The 11584-nt window shown below is 46.1% G+C and overlaps 1 protein-coding gene across 5 annotated transcripts in view; it reads right to left on the reverse strand.

The window, feature by feature from the left end:
* prkcz.S (protein kinase C zeta S homeolog) overlaps nucleotides 1-10231 on the reverse strand; it is a 133464-nt gene extending 123233 nt beyond the window's left edge. For 2 of the 5 annotated variants that reach the window (XM_018227866.2, XM_018227860.2), the window contains exons 1-2: nucleotides 9799-10231; nucleotides 1535-1699 (exon numbers count right to left, since the gene is read on the reverse strand). In XM_018227866.2, coding sequence (XP_018083355.1) covers nucleotides 1535-1602 — 68 coding nt within the window. In that variant the 5' untranslated portion in view covers nucleotides 1603-1699; nucleotides 9799-10231. Of the gene's footprint in view, nucleotides 1-1534; nucleotides 1700-6226; nucleotides 6246-9798 lie in introns of those variants that run through there. The other 3 variants (XM_018227862.2, XM_018227863.2, XM_018227865.2) reach the window with 3 other exon arrangements.
* Between the last annotated feature and the right edge of the window lie 1353 nt (nucleotides 10232-11584).

Genomic DNA, 11584 nt, shown 5'->3' on the forward strand with positions numbered 1-11584 from the left:
AATCCACTATGTTGGATTCAGCTGAACCCCGAATTCTTTGCAAAAGATTCCGCTGATAACCAAACTAAATCTGAATTTGCATATGCAAATTATGGATTGGAAAGGGAATGATTTTTTACTTCCTTGTTTGTGACAAAAAGTCACGTGCTTTACCTCCCTGTCCCTAATTTACATATGCAAATTCAGATTTGGTTCGGCCAGGCAGAAGGATTCGGGCGAATCTGAAACCTGCTGAAAAAGGCCGAATCCTGGCTGAGCCCTGAACCAAATCCTGAATTCGGTGCAACCCTACTCATCTATCTATTCAGGCCCTGACCTATTCATATTCCTGTAGGGTAATCTGGACCCTAGCAACCAGAATGCTGACACTGCAACCTGAAGAGCTGATGAATGAAAAAGTATGGGACCTATAATCCAGAATGCTTGGCTGTGGTTTTCTAGATAACAGATATTTTCTTAATTTGGGTTGTCATACCTTGAGTCTGCTAGAAAACCACGTAAACATTAAATAAACTCAAAAAAAAACTTTTGGAGCACTCAATGAAGGCAATCTTCCACCAGGCAAATAGATTCAAAGTGAGGAGTTTATTGTGTCCACAGCCTTACGCGTTTCGTGATAAACACTTAATCATAGGCTTTTGCTGAGGGCTCATGGCGGTGCACCTGGGCCTCTTTCTTTGTGTGGTGAGTCATCAATTTCTACTTACGGACTCTAATCTACAGATTTATTATTATTATTAAATAAACTCAAACTGGATCTGCCACCAATAAGGATTAAGGATATCCTAGTCTGGACCAAGTACAAGGTACTGTTTTATTATTACACAGAAAAAGGAAATCATTTTGAAAAATTTGGATTATTTGATTATAATGGAGTCTAGGGGAGTCTCCATTTTCACGATAGGTCCCATTTACATTTTCCTGGATTTTACACTATTCCTTCTTGGTCCTGTATGTAAAATTAGGGCTTCTGGATTTGTAACAAAACAATGTTTTGGGTTCTGATCCAGGGGTTAATAATTCCTGCCTCAAACCAAATAAAGCAAATGTTTAGTGGGTCAGTTTCCATTCGATTTAACCTTTAACATGGGAAAGTCGAAAGGATTCTGGAAGTTCACTCCTGTGGCCGTTTCTTATCCGTTCTCCAACCGGTAACAATAATATAAATCTAAACACTGTGAAACAGCGCTTCTCGAGGAAGCTCAGGGGAAGACAGCAAGAAAAGATGAGAAGTGTATAGTGTAGTAGATTGTATTTTTCCCCATCTCTTTGTGTGAAATCTCTCTACTGATCACTCTTACGTGAAAACCCTCTCCTTCATTCAACGGAACAAAGTGGCACTTGTTCTTAACTCTTTGTGATCCACCACCAAAAATGGATGGGTACTTACAGATGTTTTATATAGTTTTATGCTTATCAATCATTAAAGTTGTCCAGATCCCAATCCATATTCAAAAAGATTTGAGAGTCAGCTTCAGTCTGCATTGACTCACAACACATTTAACCTTACAAAAGTGATAGGTTGGTCACTCACCCTTTGTAATGTGCCTTAATTTTGATGTCCTTTGATAAATCCATTTTTGACCCCATCTTGCTTGGCATATTCAGCTACTCCAGTGTAAATTTCTTTGAAGACAAACTGCACATCAGCGACCATTCAAGACAGCTCTGCTGTTTTGCAAGAGACCATGCTCTTTACCTGTGAAAAGGACAAATGATGCATCAACATTAGCATTAAGATACTCTGAATGACATAAAAGTCAAGCATTATACAATCCAGTACAGTATCTGGTGAAAGCATTATATGTACTAGCATACCAAAAATATACTGATCTTAATCAGTGATATTATGAGATCCAGCACTTCCACAATGGATGAACTACCTGCACTTTATTAAAGGAGAAGGCAAACTACGGAGGCATTTTATTGCCAATAGATTAGCTGCAATAGTGCAAGCTAGAATGCTATATTTATTCTATAGAATGTTTTACCATACCTCAGTAAAAAGCTCTAGAAGCTCTCTGTTTGTTTAGGAAAGCAGTCGAATCGAAGTCGAAGTAAATTCGAAGTCGTAGTATCCTATTCGATGGTCATAGTATCCAAAAAAATTACTTCGAAAATTCCCTCGAATTCACTTCGACCCTTGATAAATCTGCCCCTTAAAGTTAAAAAATATCTATGGATTATATGAACATTGGAGAATTTTGGAAAGCATATTGTTGAGAATTGTCTTTTTACGCTTTGATAAATTGCCCAAAAAGGAAAACATCACAGTTATAAAACAATAACAACAAAGGATCGTTTCCATTTAGAGAGAATAGTGGAGAGTAAGGCCCACAGTTTGATTACCATCCTAAAATGTGTTTAATAATCTCCTTTGTATACAAACATAGTTGCTAAACTGCACCAGTGTAGTTCCTCATGGCAACCAAAGATTTGCGGTCACTGGCCATACATGAGAAGTTCTGCTTCAATCTTCAACCAATTTGGCCATCAACAAGACCAAAACAGGATAATTCAATCCTCTGGACCAATTAACAAATCATAATGGAGGCCTAAAGAAACCAGGTGGATAACGAGTGCATCATGTTTAAATTCGATCCTCGACTTGCAGGATTTTCAGACCTAACAATCAATTACTGGTGCGATGGGCGAATTTTTTCACCGAAAAAAATGAAGCCTTTAGACTTGTATGGCGTCATGTGTCAAACCCCGACAACATTTTTTTGACGCCCATAGACTTTAATGGGCGACCTTTTTGCCGGCTACGAATTTTTGGCGAAACGAAACGGGTCAAATTCGGCCATCCCTATTTGTAACATACTAATCAGATATACCTGCTGATGTTTTTAGCTTTTGTTTAGCAGCATTCCTGAATTTCAACTCTATGGTTGCTAGGGTCCCATTTACTCTAGCAACCAGGCAATGGTTTGAGGGAGAGATTGGAAGATGAAAAGGAGAGGGTTTGAATAAAAAAAACAAGTAACAATAAAATTGTAGGCTCAGAAAATGTTTTTTAGCTTTGTGACCCTATAAATAAGTCAATCAATAAAAAACAAAAAAACAAACAAAGCCCAGTTCAAATGTTGCTAGGAACAATCTATAACATCCTAAAAGTTAATTTAAGGGGAACAGATTTGATTCTTCCACCATATACATGCCTGACATGACCCCATGCTGAAACATAAGCTAATTATTAAAACAATACTTTAGAATGACAGTTATCATTGTGTGTCAGACTTGAATAACGGCACATTAGCAAACGATTCATAGATGTAAAATGGATAATCATTATATGGGATGCATTCATTAGCACATTCTTTTTAATCATACATCCATAACTCAAAATGATAAGTACAACCATCTAATATGTAATGGCATTCAACATACATGTGGTTAGATTTTCAAATCACCTTAAAGGGATACTGTCATGGGAAAACATGTTTTTTTCAAAACACATCAGTTAATAGAGCTGCTCCAGCAGACTTCAAACCATTTTTTTTATATAAAATGTTTTAAATCTGACATGGGGCTAGCCATATTGTCAGTTTCCCAGCTGCCCCCAGTCATGTGACTTGTGCTCTGATAAACTGCAGTCACTCTTTACTGCTGTACTTCCTTCCCCCACCAGCAGCCTAACAACAAAACCAGATAGCAGCTCACTAAGGGTATGGACACACACATGAGGATCACTGCTGCATTTTCAGCGCGGTCCATGTCGTGGTTTTTAAAAAGAGCCAACCGCCATATAAATACGCTGGCGGTTTTAAGCTTAGGCAATGGCACGTGACGTTAGCGTATTTACACAGCAGCCAGCTTTTTTAAAAACTGCAGCGCCGATAATCCGCATATGTGTCCAGCCCTTACACAAGATAACAGCTGCCTGTTAGATATAAGAACAACACTCAATAGTAAAATCCAGGTTCCACTGAGACACATTCAGTTATGTTGAGTAGGAGAAAAAACAGCCTGACAGAAAGCAGTTCCATCCTAAAGTGCAGGCTCTTTCTGAAAGCACATGACCAGGCAAAATGACCTGAGATGACTGCCTACACACCAATATTACAACTAAAAAAAAATACACTTGCTGGTTTAGGAATTACATTTTATATTGTGGAGTGAATTATTTGCAGTGTAAAGAGTATAGTTTAAAAGTAAAAACTACACCATATCATTACAGAATACCTTTAATCTGTATATTGTCTTGAAATGTTTAAGCCACATACAGAATGAAAAGGCAACCTGCCAACTGTCTAATGAAGGATGTGGAAGAGAATATAGGAACTGTACATGAGTAGCTAGGCGATCTCCAACTAGTTATTAATCAGTACTAACCAGTTACACAGCATTCACAGTGAAACACAACAGCAGTGCCTATTGCATATCTGATTTACTGCGAACAAGCTGTTTAGAAACCATAATAAGCCACGTTTTCTGAACATGTGAATTGCTTTTGGGGTAAAAATGTAACCATATAATCAGTGATGGACTGGGAAGGCGGGATACTGGGAAAAAACCCGGTGGGCCCCCAGCATCCCAGATCCGCACCCTGCACTGCTTCTTCCTGCCGTGACCTCCATTCTTCGGGACGGGCATGGCAAAAACACATTGGGGGGTCCCTGAAACTGCAGCTCCGGTGGGCCCTGGCCCCCCAGTCCGACCCTGCTTATAATTCAATACAATAGTTGCCACTTCTAACTTTGATGTGACAGGGCACCATCTTGCCCATCTCAGTAACCACTGTAGAATTATTGCAGTAATATTGGCATTCAAGGGGTTGTTCACATTAAGAGTTATTTTTAGAATGATGTATAGAGTGATATTCTGAGACAATTTGCAATTGGTTTTCATTTTTTATGATTTGTGGGTTTTCAGCAGTTCTCCAGTTTGCAATTTCAGCAATCGGGTTGCTAGGTTCCAGATTACCCTAGCAACCATGCATTTATTTGAATAAGAGACTGGCATATGAATAGGAGAGGTCTGAATAGGAAGATGAGTAATAAAAGTAGCACTAAGTAAATATTTGTAGCCTTACAGAGAATTCGGTTATAAGATGGGGTCAGCGACCCCCATGTGAAATCTGGAGAAGAGCGCAGATAATTAAAAAAACTATAAAAAAAATAAACCAATGGAAAAGTCCATTCTAGAACATACTAAAAGTTAGCTTTAAGGTAACCCACCCCTTTAAAAAGGAATTAAACCATAAAAAATGAATATGGCTGAAATGCCATATTTCATACATGAACTTATTGTACCAGCTTCTCCATATCACTGATTCTGTGCTGCCATGTAGTAATTATCCGTATTAATTACTTATCAGCCTTATTTTGTGACATTTATATTCTATATGTACTGTACATTGTGAGTGGGTCCCTAAGTTCAGTAAGTGACAGCAGCACAGAGCATGTGCAGTGATTCAGCAGAAAAGAAGATGGGGAGCTACTGGGGCATCTTTGGAGACACAGATCTTTACTGCTAAAGGGCTGTGGTTGCCTTGGGCTGGTACAGAAGCCCAAAACATAATGTACAACATTTCTATCTACTTCTTTTGTAGTAGTTCTCCTTTAAGTTAACTCTTAGGTATTGATGGGCCAATTCTTAGCAACGTTTCAATAGAGCTTCAGTATTTATTTTATAGTTTAATTATTTGCCTTCCTCTTCTGACTCTTTGCAGCTTTCAAATGGGGGTCACTGAGCCCATCTAAAAACAAATGCTCTGTAAGGCTACAGATATATCGTTACTGATATTTTTAAATACTGCTCTTCATATTCAGGCCTCTTATATTCACATTCCAGTGTCTTGCTCAAATCAATCCATGGTTGCTAGGGTAAGTTGGACCTTAGCAACCTGAGCTGCCATTGCAAACTAGAGAGCTGCTGAATAGAAAGCTAACTAACTCAAAAAACACAAATACACTCTACATTATACTAAAAGTCAACTCAAAGTTGAACAATCCCTTTAAAGTGTTGCACAGTAGCTCTGATCCAGCTTCAGTATTCACTTGGTAACATCAGCAGATGAAGCGCTAGCCACTTTCTATTCATTCCTATGGGATTTTTAAGTGTTTGCATGAAATGGTGACTTTCATCCATTCACCCACAGGGATGAATAAAAAGTGGGTACGTTTTTTAGTGGGGAGCTCGAATGTCCCAAGGTGTTTGTGCTACTGATATAGGAAGGCTACCTTCCAGTTTACTCTACATGTTCAACTCTCACCAAGCCTACCTGGAGTTATATAACAGTAATAGCCGGGACTCCGCAGCAGGTTGGACACGTGATCTACACAAGTGCAGGAGGAGAGACTTGAGGAAGGAGGGGGGAGGGAGGGTGGGATGAAAAGGAAGGAGGGGGGAGGGAGGGATGAAAAGGAAGGAGGGGGAGGGAGGGTGGGATGAAAAGGAAGGAGGGGGGAGGGAGGGTGGGATGAAAAGGAAGGAGGGGGGAGGGAGGGTGGGATGAAAAGGAAGGAGGGGGGAGGGAGGGTGGGATGAAAAGGAAGGAGGGGGGAGGGAGGGTGGGATGAAAAGGAAGGAGGGGGAGGGAGGGTGGGATGAAAAGGAAGGAGGGGGGAGGGAGGGTGGGATGAAAAGGAAGGAGGGGGAGGGAGGGGGAGGGAGGGAGGGGGAGGGAGATGAAAAGGAAGGAGGGGAGGGAGGGGGGGGATGAAAAGGAAGGAGGGGGGAGGGGGGGATGAAAGGAAGGAGAGGGAAGGTGGGATGAAAGGAAGGAGGGGGAGGGAGGGTGGGATGAAAGGAAGGAGGGGGGAGGGAGGGTGGGATGAAAGGAAGGAGGGGGAGGGAGGGTGGGGATGAAAGGAAGGAGGGGGGAGGGAGGGTGGATGAAAGGAAGGAGGGGGAGGGAGGGTGGGATGAAAGGAAGGAGGGGGAGGGAGGGTGGATGAAAGGAGGAGGTGGGAAGGAAGGAGGGGGAGGGAGGGTGGGAAGGAAGGAGGGGGGGAGGGAGGGTGGGAAGGAAGGAGGGGGGAGGGAGGGTGGGAAGGAAGGAGGGGGAGGGAGGGTGGGAAGGAAGGAGGGGGGAGGGAGGGGGGGATGGAAGGAAGGAGGGGGGAGGGAGGGGGGGATGGAAGGAAGGAGGGGAGGGAGGGGGGATGGAAGGAAGGAGGGGGAGGGAGGGTGGGATGGAAGGAAGGAGGGGGAGGAGGGTGGGTTGGAAGGAAGGAGGGGGGAGGGAGGGTGGGATTGGAAGGAAGGAGGGGGGAGGGAGGGTGGGATGGAAGGAAGGAGGGGGGAGGGAGGGTGGGATGGAAGGAAGGAGGGGGAGGGAGGGTGGGATGGAAGGAGGAGGGGGGAGGGAGGGAAAGGAGGAGGTGGGATGAAAGGAAGGAGGGAGGGAGGGATGAAAGGAAGGAAGGAAGGAGGAGGGAAGGTGGGATGAAAGGAAGGAAGGAGGGAGGGAGGGTGGGATGAAAGGAAGGAAGGAGGGAGGAGGGTGGGATGAAAGGAAGGAAGGAGGGAGGGAGGGTGGGATGAAAGGAAGGAAGGAGGGAGGGAGGGTGGGATGAAAGGAAGGAAGGAGGGAGGGAGGGTGGGATGAAAGGGAAGGAAGGAGGGAGGGAGGGTGGGATGAAAGGAAGGAAGGAGGGAGGGAGGGTGGGATGAAAGGAAGGAAGGAGGGAGGGAGGGTGGGATGAAAGGAAGGAAGGAGGGAGGGAGGGTGGGATGAAAGGAAGGAAGGAGGGAGGGAGGGTGGATGAAAGGAAGGAAGGAGGGAGGGAGGGTGGGATGAAAGGAAGGAGGGAGGGAGGGTGGGATGAAAGGAAGGAGGGAGGGAGGGTGGGATGAAAGGAAGGAAGGAGGGAGGTGGGATGAAAGGAAGGAAGGAGGGAGGGGGTGGATGAAAGGAAGGAAGGAGGGAGGGGGGGAGGGAGGGATGAAGGAGGGAGGGTGGGATGGAAGGAGGGAGGGAGGGAGGGATGGAAGGAGGGAGGGTGGGATGAAAGGAAGGAAGGAGGGAGGGAGGGTGGGATGAAAGGAAGGAAGGAGGGAGGGAGGGTGGGATGAAAGGAAGGAAGGAGGGAGGGAGGGTGGGATGAAAGGAAGGAAGGAGGGAGGGAGGGTGGGATGAAAGGAAGGAAGGAGGGAGGGTGGGATGGAAGGAAGGAGGGAGGGAGGAGGGTGGGATGGAAGGAAGGAGGGAGGGAGGGAGGGTGGGATGGAAGGAAGGAGGGAGGGAGGGAGGGAGGGTGGGATGGAAGGAAGGAGGGAGGGAGGGAGGGAGGGTGGGATGGAAGGAGGGAGGGAGGGAGGGAGGGAGGGAGGGAGGGTGGGATGGAAGGAAGGAGGGGAGGGTGGGAGGGTGGGATGGGAGGGAGGGTGGGAGGGTGGGATGGAAGGAAGGAGGGAGGGTGGGAGGGTGGGATGGAAGGAGGGAGGGTGGGAGGGTGGGATGGAAGGAAGGAGGGAGGGAGGGTGGGTGGGATGGAAGGAAGGAGGGAGGGAGGGTGGGTGGGATGAAGGAAGGAGGGAGGGCAGGAAGGAGGGAGGGCTGAAGGAAGGAGGGAGGGATGAAAGGAAGGAGGGAGGGATGAAAGGAAGGAGGGAGGGTTGAAAGGAAGGAGGGAGGGTGGGATGAAAGGAAGGAGGGAGGGTGGGATGAAAGGAAGGAGGAGGGAGGGAGGGTGGGATGAAAGGAAGGAGGGAGGGAGGGAGGGTGGGATGAAAGGAAGGAGGGAGAGAGGGAGGGTGGGATGAAAGGAAGGAGGGAGGAGGGTGGGTGGGATGAAAGGAAGGAGGGAGGGAGGGAGGGTGGGATGAAAGGAAGGAGGGAGGAAGGGAGGGTGGGATGAAAGGAAGGAGGGAGGGAGGGAGGGTGGGATGAAAGGAAGGAGGGAGGGAGGGAGGGTGGGATGAAAGAAGGAGGGAGGGAGGGAGGGTGGGATGAAAGGAAGGAGGGAGGAGGAGGGTGGGATGAAAGGAAGGAGGGATGGAAGGAGGGTGGGATGAAAGGAAGGAGGGAGGGTGGGATGAAAGGAAGGAGGGAAGGAGGAGGGTGGGATGAAAGGAAGGAGGAGGGAAGGAGGGAGGGAGGGAGGGAGGGTGGGATGAAAGGAAGGAGGGAGGGAGGGAGGGTGGGATGAAAGGAAGGAGGGATGGAAGGAGGGAGGGAGGGATGGAAGGAGGGAGGGAGGGATGAAAGGAGGGAGGGAGGGATGAAAGGAAGGAGGGAGGGAGGGATGAAAGGAGGGAGGAGGGATGAAAGGAGGGAGGGAGGGATGAAAGGAAGGAGGGAGGGTGGGATGAAGGGAAGGAGGGTGGGATGAAGGAGGGAAGGAGGGTGGGATGAAGGGAGGGAGGGGGAGGATGAAGGGAGGAGGGAGGAGGGTGGGATGGAGGAGGGTGGGATGAAAGGAAGGAAGGCGGGAGGGAGGAAGGAAGGCGGGAAGTAAGTAGGGAGGGTGGGGTGGAAGGAAGGAGGGAGGGATGAAAGGAAGGAAGGAGGGAGGGAGGGATGGATGGAGGGAAGAAAGGAGGGTTGGATGAAAGGAAAGAGGGAGGATAGAGTAGGAGGGAGAGGAGGAGGGGGTGGAGGGAGAGGAGGAGGGGGTGGAGGGAGAGGAGGAGGGGTGGGGAGAAAAGGAGGGTGGAAGTAGGGAAGTAGAGAGGAAAGGAAGGAGGGTAATGGAACATGATATGTATGTAGGCAGCACGGAGATGTGAATGCAACCTATTCGGAAGTGTATGTACAATAAGAGTCGAGTCTGTATTCTTCTTCCTTAGCAGAGCGCATGTATTCTCCTGAAGATGTCCTGAAATGCGTTCCGTAAACTGGCCCCTTACCTGCATGAAATAGTGTTTCCCAGGCTTCCTCTCTGTTCTGCTCCTCCGCTGAGCTCGCTCACCCCGGTCGTAACTCGAGTCTATGTCCCCACCCCCGTTGGAACACTGAATCGGAGGCCGAACATTACCGAGCGATTAGAAGGAGGCGTCACTGAGCAGCGGATACGAGAGGGTTAATAGGTACCACAGCGTCTAAACCCTGTCACAGGGCAACTCCCAACATTCACTGTGACACCTGCACACACGGACCCGCCTCCTTAGTTACCTAATTACTGGCGCTGCCAAAAAGTCACCTGTCTGTGCCGCAACGAAGAAAGAGGGAAAATAACTCCCCGGGTTAAACTCCAGAGTCTCGCTATGTGAAACACTCCGGACTCTCGAAACATGGAGGAGTAAACTGGGTGTTAGCGACAACCAATGGCAGGCCGCTCAGATATCTTTCCAGCAAATCGCGTGCTGGCATTGAAGATACAATGACCAATTACACGGAGCGGCCAAAGGTTAGCTGGCCAATGCAAGACGAATGTTAATTACCTGCCGTGAGACTCGAGGGATTAGCCAATGGGGAAAAGGTGATTACACCTGCAACCAATCATACGCTTGGAAAGGAGAGGAAGGCTATAAAACTGTAATTGAATAACTGGATGGACTGTAGGGAGCTGTCACTGAAGGAATGTGTGTGCCTTACTGTGAGTCATAGTGCAGGGCTGATTGTGGAATTCACCTGTTCTTATTGTCTTACCTGAGCGTGTGCAGTAATGAACAATGTGTGTGAACTTTAATAATTATATATGGAATCTGTAGCTGTGACAGTCTTTTATACCACAATTGTCTTCTGCAACCTGTTAATATATTAGAATTAGAATATTAGAATTAGAATATTAACGTAAACATTTTAACAGTTGGCCATTGGTACCGACATTATAATATGATTCCTGTTAAAGGAAAACTATACCCCCCCAAACAATGTAGGTCTCTATAAAAAGATATTGCATAAAACAACTCATATGTAAAACCCTGCTTCATGTAAATAAACCATTTTCATAACAATATATTTTTTTAGTAGTATGTGTCATTAGGTAATCATAAATAGAAAATTTTAATATATAAGGGCCTTTGGGCTCCTTGCCGTAATCCGCCTCTAATTCCGACTTGAAAAAACGGAAATGTGGCTCTTAAAGTTACCAGGAATGGCTTTTTGCTTCCCCTGGTAACTCATGGTGTGCTGCCACCTGAGAGAAGTTTTTCAACTCGCCTCATTGGTACAGCATTGGTAACAATATGATTTTTATTTACCCAGTTCTGAATTTTGCTTGGCACGTGGGGTGATATTCAAATGCAATTTTGTGTGCATTTGCCATGGTCGAAAGGGGGTGCTGCACGTGACATGGTTGCAGCCGATGCATCGACAATAACACAATTATGTTTCTCAATGGGCTGAAAAGTAGACAGAATTGCACTGAAAGTTTCCAGTTGGTGTCATTTCCAGTGTTCAGAGCAAGTGTGTATGCCTGTTTCTTTGGATGCAAGTGAATCCTTGAGCTAGCTCCTGGTCCACAGGAAATGGCAGTAGAAAGATAAATATAGGGACTGCACACTCAAATTTAAAAAGGCAAAATTTTATTACATTTACAAAAATACACTCACATATTCAGCTATGGCCCAGTATTGGCCCTACGTGTTTCGACCATAAAATTGGTCTTCATCGGGGCAAAATCCATAAATTATTGCAAAAAGGATAAAAACGCTGAATGAGTGTGCACATTAAACAGATTTAAATACCTTT

Source organism: Xenopus laevis, chromosome 7S, assembly GCF_017654675.1.
Source record: "Xenopus laevis strain J_2021 chromosome 7S, Xenopus_laevis_v10.1, whole genome shotgun sequence".
In the NCBI taxonomy this organism is placed as follows: domain Eukaryota; kingdom Metazoa; phylum Chordata; class Amphibia; order Anura; family Pipidae; genus Xenopus; species Xenopus laevis.